We start from the raw sequence: 17592 nt of genomic DNA on the forward strand, positions 1-17592 counted from the left end.
AGAAGGGGAGGAAGGGGCTAGGCGAACTGTTGGTTGCTGGGTAATGAGTCCCTGAGCACAGGGACTCCATGACTCTCTGTGTTGGGAAGTGATGCTTACCTAATACCCTGTTCCGGTTAGTTCTCCAGAGAGCCTCAGGAAGTGGTGTCCTCTCTGTACCAAGTGTGGCTCAGGTCTGCAAGGGGCGGCAACAGGGAAGGAGGGAAGGGGTAGTACAGGTGGAAGGGGATAGGTGAACTAATACCTTGCCCCTGTCATTCTCTAGAGGGCCTCAGGAAGCAGAGTCCTCTCTATGCCAGACATGGTGCAGGGCTCCCATATTCAATGGCAAGGGGCAGCAATGAGGGAGGAGGGTAGACATTTCATTTTTTTATCAAATTCTGAAAAATTAATTTCTTTCTTTTTCCCTTGGGTAGTCATTGAATACAGAATTGTCTGTTTTTATGGGTTAAGTCCAGCTTCAAGCCATAGTGGTTTGATAAGATGCAGGGTTTTATTTCAATTTTGTTGCATCTATTAAGACTTGATATGTAACTGAGTATATTGTCAATTTTGGAGAAAGTTCCATGAGGTGTTAAAAATATCCATGCCCTTATATTTGAGGCACACATATTCTGAACTGAGATCCCAACTCAGTGGATTTTGATTTTGTTGTTGTTGTTGTTTGTTTCTTTGTTTTTTGGTGCTTTTATGAGTATGAATTTTCCTTCCATATACATACACATATATACATATATGTATGGGTATATATATATATATACATATATATATATACATATACATGTAAATATTCAAATATATTTAAATATATTAAATATTTCTATTTAATTTATATATTTTATATATATTTAATAAATATATTTAATAAAATAATAAATACAAAGTATAAAAATAAACAAATATATTTAAATTTTTTGAACATCTATTTCATTAGTTATTAGAATGGATACACAAGCTTACTTCTTGGGTCCATTTACCTGGAAGAACTTCTTCCAACCACTGAGGTAATATTTCTGTTTGATATTGAGATATCTTTCTTGTATATACCAAAATGATAGATCCTGATTTTTCATACAATTTTTTAGCCTGTGTCTTTTTATTGGGGAATTGAGACTATTTATTTTGAATCATATTAAGAACCAGTAATTGTTATTCTTGTTATTTGATAATGGTGGTAGTCTCTCTCTCTCTCTCTCTCTCTCTCTCTCTCTCTCTCTCTCTCTCTTCTCTCTCAGGATGTGTGTGTGTGTGTGTGTGTGTGTGTAGTTTGTGTTTCCCTTCTTTTTGATTTGCTGGTGTGAAATTACTTATTTATTGTATTTTCTTGGGTGTAGTTAAACTCCCTGGGTTGGAGTTTTCATTGTAGCAATGTCTGTAGGGTTGGGTTTTGTGGACAGATATTGTTTAAATTTGGTTTTATCATTAAATGTCTTGTTTCCTCCATCTATGCTAATTGCAAGTTTTGCTGGATATAAGAGTGTGGGGACTATCTGTGTCCTTTTAGAATCTGCAATATATCTGGCCAGGTACTTCTAGCTTTGAGTATCTGTTGAGAAGTCACATATAATTCTAATAAATCTGCTGTTATATATTACTGGGGCTTTCCTATTTCAGCTTTTAGTGTTCTTTGTTTATTACATTTGTTATTTTGATTATTATGTGGCAGGAGAATTTTTTTGGTTCAATCTATTTGTTGTTCTATAACCTTCTAGTGCATTTAGGCATCTCTTTCTTTAAATTAAGAAATATTTATTCTATGATTTTGTTGAAAGTATTTCCTGAGTCTTAGAACTGGGAATCTTTTCCTTCTTGAAATTTGTATTATTCTTAGGTTTGGTCTTTTTGTAGTGTCCAATATTTACTGAATATTTTGTGTAACAAACAATTTATAGTTAACATTTTCTTTGATTGATGCATGTTTTTTTTCCTACCATACCTTTTATGCCTGAGTTTTTCTCTTCTATTTGTTGTGTTCTGTTAGAGATTTTTACATCTATAAGTTTTATTCATGTTCTTCACTTGTTAGATTGCATTTTCTAGATTTCTTAAATTGATTTTTTTCCTCTTTAAAGGCATCTATCATCTTTTTAAGATTGGATTTAAGCTCATTTCCTTTTGTTTCAGCAGTGTTAAAATATCTATAACTTGTTGCAGTAGGATAGGTCTGCCCATGTGGTGGTATATTGCCTTTGCTGTTGTTGAGTGTGTTCTTAAACTGGCCTCTAGCCATCTGGATTTTGTGATCATTATAGGTTTAGATGCTGATTTCTGAGTATATTTTTGTTGAATTAATGTATTTTCAGATTTTTAGATTTTTTTCTCCTTGATTTCTCAGTAGGGGACAGCCCTAGCAGGACTTCTTTCTTGTTTGGTTCTTCTTGAGACAGAAAAGTGGGAAGAGTGTTGGCAGGGATAAAACATGGTTGTAAGAGATATTTAGGATTGGTATATAGAAACTGTTTACCTCTCTAAGTCTCAGTTACTTTGGTACTATAGCTGACATACCTGAGTCCCTTTGAGGCCAGAACCAATCTCTGGCATTTAGCACCTCATATTAAAACAGCAGGTTATTAAGTAAAGGGATTAATTGCTAGGGCCTTTTTCCTATTATCCAGGTGCCTCTCCCTTGTCAGATTTGGAAGAAGTTTGGAACAGTAAATTTCTATTGAACCAGGAGGAGAGAATCATTCCTTTGAAAGGAAGTACTTTTACACAAGCAAATATGGAATAAACTCATATAAATTCATATACAGATTCATAACTAACATTTCATAAATCTTCATTCAAACCAGCTGGGCCATGGTTACATACATTCTTTTAATTATAGGCACATGCCCCCACACAAACACACACATTCATATACAGAGAGAGGAGAGAGAAAGAGAGAGAGAGAGAGAAAGAGAGAGAGAGAGAGAGAGAGAGAGAGAGAGAGAGAGCTTAAAAGACCAAGCAGCAGTGCAAAAAGAACTCACTCATTCTGGATGAAAATGATCTCCAATTTTTATTGCATAGAGAAAGAAAAAGCTTCTACCCTTTTACTGCTAAATGAATGAAACCCAAGCCTGTAAGAAGAAACCTTTTTTCTGTTTGTAAAACTTATCTTACCTTACTATTGATTAAAGACTTTTTCTGCCCCATAGTAAGAAGTCTACCTACTCTTTCTACAACTTCTTCTTTTGTCTTTCTCACTGCATTTTGCATATATAGCTCTCTTAGGTTTTTAAGTTGCCTTATAGATTCTGAGTTGTTCCACTCTGTATCTCATTCTAATCTTGCTCTCTCCTCCTGCTCTGAAATCACAATAATGCATTTACTATCAATGCCTTTTCTCCAAATTCTATGCCTTTACTTCTAAGCTCTTCTTAAGTTTATTTTTATCTAAAAAGTATTCTGTCTAAAAAAAAAATTCTTCTTGACTACGTTCAATTCTGTCTAAAATGTTCTGTATAAAAAAAAAGTGTCCTCAGCTCAGTTCCTGTTTTCTCTCTTTGTTAAATTTTTCTCACCCCATGCCTCAGTGAATAAACTAATTTTTGTTAACATTTTTGTTACCTTAAAAATTACAAAATTGCTCCTTCAACAATACTTTGCTATTGCTCTTATCCATATAGATAATTTTGTCACACTCATATATTTCATGAACTGAAAATTAACAAGATTTAATTCTCCTTTATTATTCTTTAACTCTTTATAATATATGTGTAGAAAGATCACTCCTCTCTGTTGTTCAGCCACAGAATTTAAGGTAATAATTATTAAGTTACGTTTGATCATTGGTATTATCATCAAAATATTGTTTCAAATATAATGGGAATCATAGTGTCTTCAGATATATGATGTTTCCCCAACACTTCTTGTATTCAGATAACAATTTATACTGCAGTATTAATTCCATTGTTTTACTCACTAGATTATCTTTAAAACAATAGTAAATACCTGATGAACTTTCCTAAATGTTTTAGGGAAAGTAATTGTGTCTGAAATTGTCAGAATTCTTTTGAGCTCATAATGTTACCCATTCTAAATAGTTTCTCATAAGATCAAAACAAAGCCAAATACTTTAAAATACATTAATACAATTGAATCTGTGAAATCATTGTGCAATATTTCCCTCAAAGTGAAATAATGAAAGACAAAATTATAAATATATATAAAATAAGTATTAGGAAATTATTAAAATATTTTTATAAAATTATATTTTAGTTATAAATTGAGTATGTAACTGATGGAACATAAAATTAAAGTTGTGCCTCAGAATCTACACATTCTACCTCTTTTGATTTGACTAACTGTAGATCAAAATTAATTGTAAAATGTTCTTTTTATAGTGAACATATGAGGGCATTTTATTCTTGTCCTTAAAATAAACAAACTATAGACTGTACAATGATTAGCCACAAAGAAAAAATATAGACCATATTTTCTTTTCTTAAGACTCACAGATTATTTAGGGAGGATGATGGAGAAATTATAAAAGCTATAAATAAATATTACTGTAAAAAAACAGTGTTCTCTGTGTGTAGCAGTACAGCCACAAATAGGAATTCACAATAGTTGTGACACCATTCTTAAGACTTCTGCAAGTGTAAGCAAGACCTAAATATATCACGAAGACAAGAGGTTAGTACAAACTCCCACCCATTGCAGAAAATTTATTGGATACTGCTAGGTGTTGTGAGAAGAAAGATGAATGTTTTTTAATATGTCAGTGGTAATAAGTTGCTCATGCTACAGTGCAAGAACAGAGAAACCAAAATATCTAGGAAGAATGAACTGGCCTTAAATGAAAAGGATAATGACACAAAGATAGGTGGCTAGAGATGAAGTGATGAGTTGGGAAGAGTTGCAAGTAGAGGATTAGTATGTTAAAGAAGGCACAAAATTCTAAAATGATTAATAATAATATATTTTAAGCACTAGTAAAAATTCCCAAATAATATCATAAACTTTCAAGGAATGGAAGGGTACAGTTTGGATGTATTGTATGAGAGAAAAATAAATAAAAACAAAATAAAAATATCATAGAACACCTGTTTAGCATTTACATTATATTGTTATAAGAATCTTTGATATGACTTATCTTATTAAATACCTAGAAGAATGATGACTTGAAATAAACAAATTGTGTAATATTTTATAATATGTATTTGAACATTCAACAGACTTTTATAGCCACAGAGTTGTGAGTGACAGGTTTGTTTGTTTAGATATTTTCTTTATTTATATTTCAAATGTTACCCCCTTTTCTTGCTTCCCCTCTGAAAACACCCTATCCCATCCCTCCTTCCCTTGCTCACCAACCCACCTACTCCTGCTTCCCTGCCCTGGCATTCCTCTACTCTGGGGCATTGAGCTTTCACAGGACCAAGGGATTCTCCTCACAATGATGTCTGACAGAGACATCTTCTGCTATATATGTGGCTGGAGTCATGGGTCCCTCCATGAGTACTCCTTGGTTGGTAGTTTAGTCCCTGGGAGCACTGGTTGGAGTTCTTGTTGGTTGATATTGTTCTTTCAATGGGATTGCAAATTCCTTCAGCAAGAATTCTAATTGTGGAATAAATGACACCAGTCCATGCACAAAATCTTTGAACCAATATGTGTATAACCTACAACATGTGCAGAGACAAAGATAAAACAGAGATGGAGAGAATGTCCAATCAATAACTGGCCCAAATGAATATGAGTCCCATGGGCCAGAACCAAATGTGAAACTATTATGTTTGTATATACTCTATTGTGCTTGCAGAGAGGAGCCTAGCTTAACTGTTTTCTGAAAGGCTCCACCAAGTAGCCAAGGGAAATAAATAACAGAGACCCACAATGAAACACTAGATGGAGCTTACAGAGTCTTGTGAAAGAGTTAAGAGGGAGGATTAAGGGTCCTGGAGAAAAGAGAAGGACTCCATAGGAATACCAATAGAGTCAACTAATCCAGATTCCTGTGAACTCCAAGAGACTGAACCACAAATTGAAGAGTGAATATGAACTGCTCCTATGCCCCTTGCACATATGTAGCATAAGTGCAGCATGGCTTTCTTGTAGGTTCTCCAACAATTGAAGAAGGGACTGACCATGTATCAGTTGTCTGCCTGTGGATCTTATTGCCCTAACTGGGGTGCCTTTTCCAACATCAGTCCACAAGGTTGTGTCTAGTCCTACAATTAGGTGATTGTTAGGGTGCCAAGATATCCTGGGTGTTCTTTCTCATGTCATAGATGTGAGGAGGTGTGGGGGAGGAGCTGAGTGAAGGGAGGACTAGAAAGGGAGGGGACAGATATTATGACTTAATGTGAATAAATATATAAATCAATTAAAAAATAAAGAATTTCTATGGCCATGGTTTCTCTTCACTGTAATAGAAACCCCAACTTATACAATGGTTGAGTGAGTATCTCTTTAGTGTTATATCAACTTCTTTGGGTGTGTCCCTAAATGATGTATAGCTGTACATTATGGAAACTCTATTTCTAGCTTCTTGAGTAAACCTCACCTTGTTTTTTCTATCTACATATTAAAGGAATTGGTATGTACATGCTGATACATATCAAATATGTATTCTAAAGTTTTATAACATATGTTATTTTTCCTGATGCTTACCTCTGGTTGTTTCTCCCCATCTGTGCTCCCAGCCATGCTACTGAAAATTACTGGGAATTTTTCATTGACTACTTTCTTTTGTGTCTTCAAGATGTACCAGATACCGAGACAGGGCCAAATGCCAGGCGCTTTGAAGACTTCTTACCCAGGTGTTAGGGCACTCTCTTAGCTTGAGTAACTGTGCTCCTGTGCTTGACTGGACTAACTGGTTTTTTTGATTTTAAGATTACTGTCATTTCTTATTAACTGCATGAAACTTCCTTGTATGGATCATCATAACATAGGATTTCCTGCTTTTGTTTCTACAACTCTTTCCCCTTTATATGTATAGGTTTAGAATTCAAAATGCATTCAACACAGCTTTTCATTCTCTACTTAGTATACAGCAAATATGGGTCAGATTTTGTTTAACTTCTTCCTTATATATACATGTCTTGGTAGTACTTGAGTAATACCAAATGCAATCACTGAGGTAAGCAAAGATTTTAATTGTGGGTTGATTTGGCCAGCCCTGTCCTAAGTTTCAGGCTTGCAGAATCTTTGGCCAGATTTTCAAGGTAGGATATGGGTGTTGGTTTTTAGTTTCTCTGATCTCCATCTGACTCTGATATGCTTTGTGGCTTGAGAAATGTGTTAAAGCATTATTAGCAACACAAGTAAGACAATTATTACTTTTACAGGGACAACAGAGAGCTGACTAAGTATCAACAGACTCCGGTAAGTAAGGGGATATAAGTTTTTTCTACTTTTTCTTCTTCTTGTGCCTCCTGGGAGGAATACTTTCTCCTTTTGAAACAAATTCAAAAGACTTAGACAGAAATATATAATGATTAGTACATTTGGGGGTTCAAAAAGATGGAGAGGGTGGTGTATATCAAGTTTCTTATGGGTCAGTTGAAATCTGAAAATAACTCTGTAAAACTGAATCTTAGGTACTGAGACCAGGTTCTGCACTATGCTTTGTTCAGGGTAAAAGAAATATAAGCATATGTATTATTTCTCAGCTATATTAAATGAAACTCATGTCTGTCCTTGGACTCAACCACAATCACTTCTTTATTGAAGTTAGTTGTAGTGAGCAGAGCCATAGAAGGTTAGAATATGTGAAATGACCCAGTTGAGCTTTTGCAATATTTCTATAAAAATGCATTTTCTAAAATGGGCCAGCATAAAAAGATATTTAAGTTATATTTTTAGTCACGGGTGGAAGTTTTAATGCTGATTTCATAGAAATTATTACATAAACAACAATATAATTAACAGACATGTTAATGTGGAAGAGCACATTTTTCCAAGGATTCCAAATCTAGACAAGGAACTACATACAACTACTGACTCGTTATAAAAGGGGAATTAGTTTTTCCCAGGGATGAGTCTGCTATTGCTTGTTCAATGCAGAGTGATCAAACCTTGCAACCATATACACACAATCAAGAATAAAAGAACTCATCAGTATATGTTTATATACATATATAATGTTATTTTATATTACAATATAATAATGTTGCGACACACACACACATATATATATGTAAACTTATATGTATATGTGTTTATATATGTGTATAGATAGATAGGTAGATAGATTTGCATATATAGATATATGTGTATGACTACCAATAATAAAAATAAATACTATTGGCATGAAAGGGTGTGAGAGAAGCAAGAGGAGGGAAGGCGACTGAAAAGATAATATAATTCTATTACAATTCAAATATTTTTTTAAAAGTTGGTTTCATAGTAGAAAGCAAAACCCACAATTATTAGAATCTAGAAAATTGAAAGAGATGGAGAAGTGAGAGATATTTGTTCTTTTAACAATTGATGAAAGTATAATTATCTAGGAGAAATAAATGCAGTAGAGAAACACTTGTATAAAACAGCTTATGGTACCCGGATGAGGTAGCATATGTTTTTAAGCCAAGCATTTAAGAGACAAAGACAGGAACCTATCTGTGAGTTCAAAGAGAGCCAGGGTTCTGATAAGCTGAGAATTCTTCTCTTAGAAAAATAAAAGACCAATTTATCTTCAAAACAACCCTGAAATTTCACCTCACACCAGTCAGAATGGCTAAGATTAAAAACTCAGGAGACAACAGGTGTTGGCGAGGATGTGGAGAAAGAGGAACACTCCTCCACTGCTGGTGTGAATGCAAGTTGGTACAACCACTCTGGAAATCAGTCTGGAGGTTCCTCAGAAAACTGGGCATGGCCCTACCAGAGGACCCTGCTATACCACTCCTGGGCATATACCCAAAGGATTCCCCGGCATGCAATAAGGACACATGTTCCACTATGTTCATATAAGCCTTATTTATAATAGTCAGAAGCTAGAAAGAACCCAGATGTCCCTCAATGGAGGAATGGATACAGAAAATGTGGTATATTTACACAATGGAATATTACTCAGCAATTAAAAACAATGCAAACATGAATTTCTTAGGCAAATGGTTGGAACTGGAAAATATCAGCCTAAGTGATGTAACCCAATCACAAAAGAACACACATCGAATGCAGTCACTTATAAGTGGCTATTAGCCCAGAAGCTCTGAATACCCAAGACACAATTTGCATATCAAATGATTTCCAAGAAGAAAGAAGGAGAAGTCCTCGGTAATGGAAAAACTTGATCCAGCAATATAGGGAAGTACCAGACAGAGAAGAAGGAGGGGGTTGATTGGAGAATAGGAAGAGGAACAAGGGCGTTTGGGACTAATGGGGAGGGAGGAACTGGGAAAGGGAAAATCATTTGGAATGTAAACAAAATATATAGAAAAAAAGATAAAAAAAAAACAGAACTAAAATAGATAATAGGTTTTTAACTTGAAAAGTTTACATATTAAAATGTCACAATGTACCACATAAAATGCACATTGAATTACATTTCAATTAACAGAAGGTGAAAAGAAGTGAAAAGTCAACTTTCTGTATAGAGCATTAAATTTTCCTTGAGAATATTTTAACTCAAAGCAACTGTGACTCTCTACACAAAACCTGAACAGGATCAGTTTCCATCCTTTAACATTGTGGAGGTGCGAGAAACTCACAAGATCTATCCCACTGTGAGGCTTTATAAGAAGCTGATAATTGCCTGTAGGGAAAGAGATGTAGCTACTAGTGAGCTATTTTCTCATAAACAAATCTCCACAGTCCAGCAATATATCCCCATTGAACACTTTGAGTTTGATTAGGATTATCAAAAACAATAAAATAAAAAGACATGAAAGTATGAGAGAAACAAATTGGAAAGAGGAAGATTAATGGGAATGGGAGGGCAATTGCAGATGAATACAAAGTATATACATGTATGAAAATGTCATAATGGCATCCATTCTATTTGATAGATACATACAAATAAAATATAAAAAATGAGGGATGGAAGATGTATAAGTAGTTAAGAATATTTGTTGTTTTTATGCTGGATCCAAAATTAGTTGTGGCACCAATATGGTGGTTCATGGTTCATAATCATATTTAACTCTAGTTTCAGGTGAAATGGTTATTGGCCAAAAACTCAGGTTTATTCTAATAGTAGTAATTCACAACTATCTTTATCTTTAGTTTCAGGAAGTTCAAGAACCTCTTTTGATCTGTGTGGGTGTACCATATGCAAACATGGTATACATATGTACATGCATATATGCAGATAAAATACATACACAGACACACTCACACATACATGAGCATGTCCACATGTACATACACAAAAATAATTTTTAAAAGATTATAAAACATATTTCACACATGTATGAAAACATATTTCCTTTATTCATAATTGAAGAATATAGCACAAACATTTTGATAGTTCTTAAAAATAAAGAACATATCAGACAAAGTATAGATTAAATTCATTTTAATGCTCCATTCAATGACATATTTCTATATAACCCTAGTACCTAACTTGTTTTTTTTTGTGATAAAAATAGAAAACTATCACAATCAATTGCTTTATCAAAGGCTAAAATACTAAGTAACTGATCAAAAGTCTTCACATTTGAGTAGGACAATAGATTTTTTCACCTTAATTTTTTAACCAAACATAAGGTTACAAAATATTTTCTAATTATATATTTTCCATAGGAATAAAATTCAATAATTTTGTACAAGAATATCATGGTCTTCTAAAAAACCCAATGTAATTACTTTAAAAATTATAAGGGTAAATCTGTATCATAAATTTTCTGTAATTAGATAGAACTATACGTGGCAGTCATTTATACCACAAGACCTTTTAGAATTGTATCTGTTTGACAGTTCCATAAATTTGTTTTAGAGACAGGCAACCTGATAGCAAGGCAACCTGATAGCCTTTGGAAATCCAGACGACAACATCAAGTCTAGGAGTATGTGATCCTCTAATGGGGAAGAAATTTCTGAAGTAATCTACTAATTACACTTCACATTCCTGAAAGTAGGATCAGCAGATTTAGCAAATAAAAATGTCATGATTATATAAAAATAAAATAAAATAAAACAAACCCTGAGGTAAATGACCATAGTAAACTTATTCATTATCAGAAATTGAGGCCAAATGGTGAGTAACTTTGCTTAGAAACTAAGGTTGTAAAAATAATTTGAAATGTAAATAAAGAATATATCTAACAAAAATATGGAAACATTTAATATCTTAAACTTTTCGTTTTTATGTGTCATTAACTTGTGTCTCATTACAGGTGTAATGGGAACAATAGGAGTACATATTGCTGCACCCTGTGTTGTCTTGTCCCTCCTCCAGATGGTAGCACTGAGTTCAGGTATGAATATTTCACTTGCCTCTTTGAGACTTATCATTGTCTAGTATTCCATGAAAATGAAGATCTGGTACAAAGGGCAGGGTATTTAAACCATTGTTCCTAAAGAGTAAATATACCAATGAAATGAAGAGAGTTAAAAGAGTATCAAACTTAGAGGAACAAGTCATTATGTCTATACAGCAAATATTCTTTCCTTGGGTTTGTTTCATATTCCAGCAAGAAAGCATAATGAAAGAGATCAAATAGGTGCTTTGAAGGCTCAATATTTGTATTAAATGCACAGAATTTATATATCAATTTTATGCTGAGTAATTGTTGCAGGTACAGATACATATTAGAATCATTCTAAATTAACAAAACAGAAGTGGGAAAAGAAGAAAGAAGATGAAATAGTCTAATAGAATTTGATTTTGAAGGGATATCTGTATGAAGCACAAATCAATACAGATTGCTTGAAGACATAAAACTTAGATAACAAATGATATAAAAGAGCTGATTGTCCACTGATAAAATTTCACTTGTATTCCATCCAATACTGAAAACTTCATTTGAAGAGTTGTCCAGTTTTTTCTGTCTCCCCCATTACTTGGTGATTTTATTTGGAGTGCACATATATATGAATATAGTTCCTTACTCTCTATATTACCCCTGTGAATATATAGATTGTACTTCTATTATCAAAGTCATAAAAGCTAATATCAACATATAAGTCAACACATTCTATATTTGCCTTTCTAGAACTGGGTTACTTCACTAAGAATGACTTTTTTGCTAGTTCCATCCATTTAAATGAGTCTTCATATTTTTAAATAGCTTGGTAATAATATTTCAATGTAAATATGTACATTTTCTTTATCAATTCATCCATTGAATTGCATCTAGGTTATTTATAATTTCTGAATATTTTGAGCACATTCTTTAACATGATTAAACAAGTGTCTTTGCCCTAGAGTAAAACATCCTTTGGGTATGTGCTCTAGAGTAGAATAGCTACATTTTGAGGTAGAGCTATTTTCAACTTCTTGACTAACCACCACAGTGATTTTTTTTTAAATTTGCATTCCTACCAGTAATGGATATATGTGCCTTTTACTTCACGTCCTTACTGATATGAACTGTTATTTCTTATCTGGCATCAATGGGAGGGGAGGTCCTTGGTCCTGTGGAGACTCAATGCCCCAATATCTGTGAATGCTAGGGTGCTGAGGCCAGAGTAGGTGGGTGGGAAGGGGAACTCCCTGTAGTAGCAGGGGAAAAAGGGAGTTGGCTTAGGGGCTTGCAGATGGGAAACAAGGAAAGAGAATAACACTTGAAATGTAAATGAAGAAAATAACCATTTTTTAAAAAGAGTAATTAGTGGGTGTAGGACGAAATTTTAGTGAATTTTTGATTTGCATTTCACTCATGGCTAAGAATGGTGAACATTTTAAAAGTATTTTAACAGTTATTTAAGTTTTCTCTTTGAGAATTCTGTTTATACCTGCACACCCTCTTTTAAATGATTTAATTTCCTTATGTCTAGCTTTCTAAATTTTCTTTTTTATTAGATATTTCTTTATTTACATTTCAAAAGTATCTCCTTTCCATGTTCCCTCTCCAAAACCCCCCTATCCCATCCCCTACCCCCTGTGCACTAACCCACCCACACCTGCTTTTCTATATTGGTACTGCCTTACACTGGGACATCTAGCTTTCACAGGTTGAAGGTCCACTCCTCTCATGATGTCTGACCAGGTCATCCTCTGTTACCCATGAGGCTGGAGCCATAGGCAAATCCACTCTTTGGTTGGTGGTTAAGTCTCTGGGAGATCTGGGGGTATTGGTTGGTTTATATTGCTGTTCCTTTTACGGGGCTGTAAACTCCTTTAGCTCCTTGAGTCCTTTCTCTAGCTTTTTCATGCGGATCCTGTGCTCAGTTCAATGGTTGTCTGAGAGCATCTGCCTCTGAATTTGTCAGACACTGGAATAGCCTCACAGGAAACAGCTATATCAGGGTTCTGTCAGAAAGCACTTGTTGACATTCATAACAGTGTCTAGGGTTGGTAAGGGTTTATGGGACGGATTCTAAGGTGAGACAGTCTCTGGATGACCTTTCTTTCAGTCTCTCCTCCATATTTTGTCTCTGTATTTTGATCCCCCTCTAAAAAAGACCAAAGTATCCACATTTTGGTATTCCTTCCTCTTGAGCTTCATGTGGTCTGTGAATTGTCTCTTGGGTATTCTGAGCTTCTGGGCTAATATCCACTTATCAGTAAGTACATACCATCTGTGTTCTTTTGTGATTGGGTTACCTACTCAGGATGAGATTTCCTACTTCCATCAATTTGCCTAATAATTTCATGAATTCATTGTTTTTAATAGATGACTAGTACTACAATGTGTAATTGTACCACATTTTCTGTATTCATTCCTCTGATGAGGTAAATCTGGGTTCTTTCCAGCTTCAGGCTATAATAAACAAGGCTGCTCTGAACATAATAGAGTATGTGTCCTTATTGCACATGGGAACATCTTCTGGGTATATGCTCAGGAGTCCTATAGTTGTGTCCTTTGGTAGTACTATGTCCAGTTTTCTGAAGAACCATCAAACTGATCTCCAGAGTGGTTTTACTAGCTTGCAATCCCACCAGCAATGGAGGAGTGTTTCTCTTTCTCCACATCCTTGCCAGCATTTGCTGTCACCCGAGTTTTTTATCTTAGCCATTCTGGCTGTTGTGAGGTGGAATCTCAAGATTGTTTTTATTTGCATTTCCTCAATAACTGAAGATGTTGAACATTTCTTTAGGTTCTTCTCAGCAATTTCGTATTCCTGAATTGTGAATCTTACTTTAGCTCTTTCCCCCAGTTTTTAATAGGGCTATTTTTTTTCTCTGCAGTCTAACTTCTTGAGTTCTTTGTATATATTGGATATTAGTCCTCTATCAGATGTAGGGTTGGTAAATATCTTTTCCCAATCTATTGATTGCCATTTTGTCATATTGATGGTGTCCTTTGTTTTACAAACACTTTGTAATTTTATGAAGTTCCATTTGTCAATTCTTGATCTTAGAGCAGAAGCTATTGGTGTTCCGTTCATGAAATTTTCCCCTGTGTTCATTTGTTCAAGGCTCTAACCCACTTTCTTTTCTAGCTTCATTGTAGTATTATGGAGGTCCTTGATCCATTTGGACTTGGAGTTTGTACAGAGATAAGAATGGATCAAACTGCATTCCTTCTACATGCTAATCAACAGTTGAACCAGCACCATTTTTTGAAAATGCTGTCTTTTTTCCACTGGATGGTTTATGGTCCTTTGTCAAAGGTCAAGTGACCATAGGTGTGTGGTTTCATTTCTGGGTCTTCAATTATGATCCATTGATTTACATACCTGTCATTGTACCAATACCATGCAGTCTTTTGTTTTGTTTTGTTTTGTTTTGTTTTGTTTTTATCATGATTGCTCTATAGTATAGCTTGAGGTCAGGGATGTTGATTCTACCAGAAGTTCTTTTATTGTTGAGAATAATTTGGCTTTCTTGGGTTCTTTGTTATTTCAGATGAATTTGAAAATTGCTCTTCCTAGCTCTATGAAGAATTGAGTTGGACTTTTGATAGGGATTTCATTAAATCTGTAGATTGCTCTCGGCAAGATGGCCATTGCAACTACATTAAACCTGCAAATCCATGAGCATGGGAGATCATTCCATCTTCTGAGATCTCCTTTGAGTAGAGGAAGGTTACAGATTTGTATGAGTAAATTATATATCCAGCCACTTTTCCCAAGTTATTTTTTTTAAATATTTTTATTTTCTATATTCTTTGTTTACATTCCAAATAATTTCCCCTTTCCCAGATCCCCCCCCCCCATATATCCCATAAACCTTCTTCTCTCCATCCATTCTCCAATCACCTCCCTCCTTTTCCTCTTTCTTTATATTCCCCTCCAATGCTAGATCAATTCTTTCCAGGATCAGGACCCTCTCCATACTTCTTCATGGAAGTCATTTGTTATGCAATTTATGCCTTGAGTATTCAGAGCTTCTGGGCTAATTAATATCCACTTATCAGAGATTGCATTCCATGTGTATTCTTTTGTGATTGGGTTACCTCACTTAGGATGACATGCTCCATTATGTTCATAGCAGCCTTATTTATAATAGCCAGAAGCTGGAAAGAACCCAGATGTCCCTCAAAGGAGGAATGGATACAGAAAATGTGGTATATTTACACAATGGAATACTACTCAGCAATTAGAAACAATGAATTCCCAAGTTATTTATTACCTGTAGAAATTCTCTGGTAGAATTTTTGGGGGTAACATATGTATTGTACCTTATCATCTACAAATAATGTTTTCTTGAATTCTTCTTTTACCCTTTGTGTCTCCATGATTTCCTTTTGTTGTCTCTTTCCTCTAGCTAGACCTTTAAATACTGTGCTGACTAAATACAGGGGAGTGCACAGCTTCTCTTAACCCTGATATTAGTGGGATTGCTTTATTATATCTCCATCTAATTTCATATTGGCTGTTGTTTGGCTGTATAGTGCATTTTTGTATTTAGGTAAGGGACTTGAATTTCTACTCTCTCCAATACATTTAACATGATGGGGTGTAATTGTTTGTCAAAGACTTTTTCGATGTCTAATAAGGAGACCATGTCAGGCAGTTGGTGGTGCATGCCTTTAATCCCAGCACTTGGGAGGCAGAAGCAGGTGGATCTCTGAGTTCGAGGCCAGCCTGATCTGCAGAGTGAGTTCCAGGACAGCCAGGGCTATACAAAGAAACTCTGTTTCAACAAAACAAAACAAAACAAAACAACAACAACAACAAAATGACCATGTGATTTTTCTTTGAGTTTGTTTATATACTTGAGGATGTAAATAGATTTTAACGTATTGATCCATCTTTGCATCCTAGGAATGAAGCCTAATTGACCATGGTGAATGGTGGTTTTTGATATGTTCTTGGATTCAGTTTGCCAACTTTTTAATTTTTTTTTCTTGAATCTATTCTTCATTTGCATTTCATATGTTATACCCTTTACTCATTTCCCCCTCTCAGAATCCTCCAACCCCATCCTCCCATGCCCTGCATCCAAGAAAATGCCCCTCCATCCAACTCACTCCCATATAGCACCCCCGCCCCCAATTTCTCCACTCTGGGGCATCTATCGAGGCTTCATAAGACCAAGGACCTCTCCTCCAACTGATGCCCAACAAGGCATTCCTCTGCCACACTTGTGGCTGGAATCATGTGTATCTCTTGGTCAATGGTTTAGTCCCTGGGAGTTCTGGGGCATCTGGGTTGCTGACATCTTCATTCTTCCCATGGGGCTGCAAACCCTTTCAATTCCTCCAGTCCTCCTTCCAACTCCTCCACTGGGGACCTCACACTCAGTCCAATGGTTGGCTGCTAGCGTCTGCCTCTGTATCTGTAACTCTCTGGCAAGGCCCCTCCAGAGAAAACCATAACAGGCTTTTTTCAAGCATAATAGTCATCCATAATAGTGTGAGGTTTGGTGACTGTTTATAGGATGAATCCCCAGTTGGGACATTCTCTGGGTGGCCTTTCCTTCAGTCTCTGCTCCACACTTTGACTCATAATTGCTCCTGTGAGTATTTTCTTCCCTTTCTCAGAACAAAATCAAAGCATACCCACCTTGGTATTCCTTTTTGAGCTTTCTGTGGTCTGTAAATTGTAACTTGTTTATTTTGAGTGTTTGGGGTAATATCCACTTATCAGTGAGTACATATCATGTATGTTCTTTTGTAAATGGGTTACCTCACACAAAATGACATTTTCTATTTCCATCCATTTGCCTAAGAATTTCCCTCCATGTGTACTCTTTGGTTGGTGGTTTAGTCCCTAGGACCTCTGGATTTACTGGGTGATACATAGTGTTATTCCTCCTATAGGACTGCAAACCCCTTCAACTCCTTGGGTCCTTTCTCTAGCTCCTACATTGGAGACTCTGTGGACTGTACTCAGTCAATTGGTTGGCTGTGAGCATCAACTTCTGTATTCTCAGGCACTGGCAGAGTCTTTCATGAGAAAGCTATATCAGGCTCCTGTCAGGTAGCGCTTTTTGGTATCCACAATAGTGTCTTGGTTTGGGAACTGTAAATGGGAAAGATCCCCATGAGGTGTACTCTCCAAATGGACTACCCTTCAGTCTCTGCTCTACCCTTTGTCTCTTAATCTCCTCTCATGGGTATTTTGATTACCCTTCTTTGAAGGACCAAGGTATCCACACTTTAG

The 17592-nt window shown here is 35.4% G+C and overlaps 1 protein-coding gene across 1 annotated transcript in view; it reads left to right on the top strand.

Moving 5' to 3' along the window:
• The window catches only part of LOC127680341 (selection and upkeep of intraepithelial T-cells protein 2-like), a 175396-nt gene that overhangs the window by 18037 nt on the left and 139767 nt on the right, over nt 1-17592 (top strand). The window contains exon 3 of the mRNA XM_052175826.1: nt 11274-11354. Coding sequence (XP_052031786.1) covers nt 11274-11354 — 81 coding nt within the window. The remainder of the gene's footprint in view (nt 1-11273; nt 11355-17592) is intronic.

Source organism: Apodemus sylvaticus, chromosome 3, assembly GCF_947179515.1.
Source record: "Apodemus sylvaticus chromosome 3, mApoSyl1.1, whole genome shotgun sequence".
NCBI lineage: Eukaryota > Metazoa > Chordata > Mammalia > Rodentia > Muridae > Apodemus > Apodemus sylvaticus.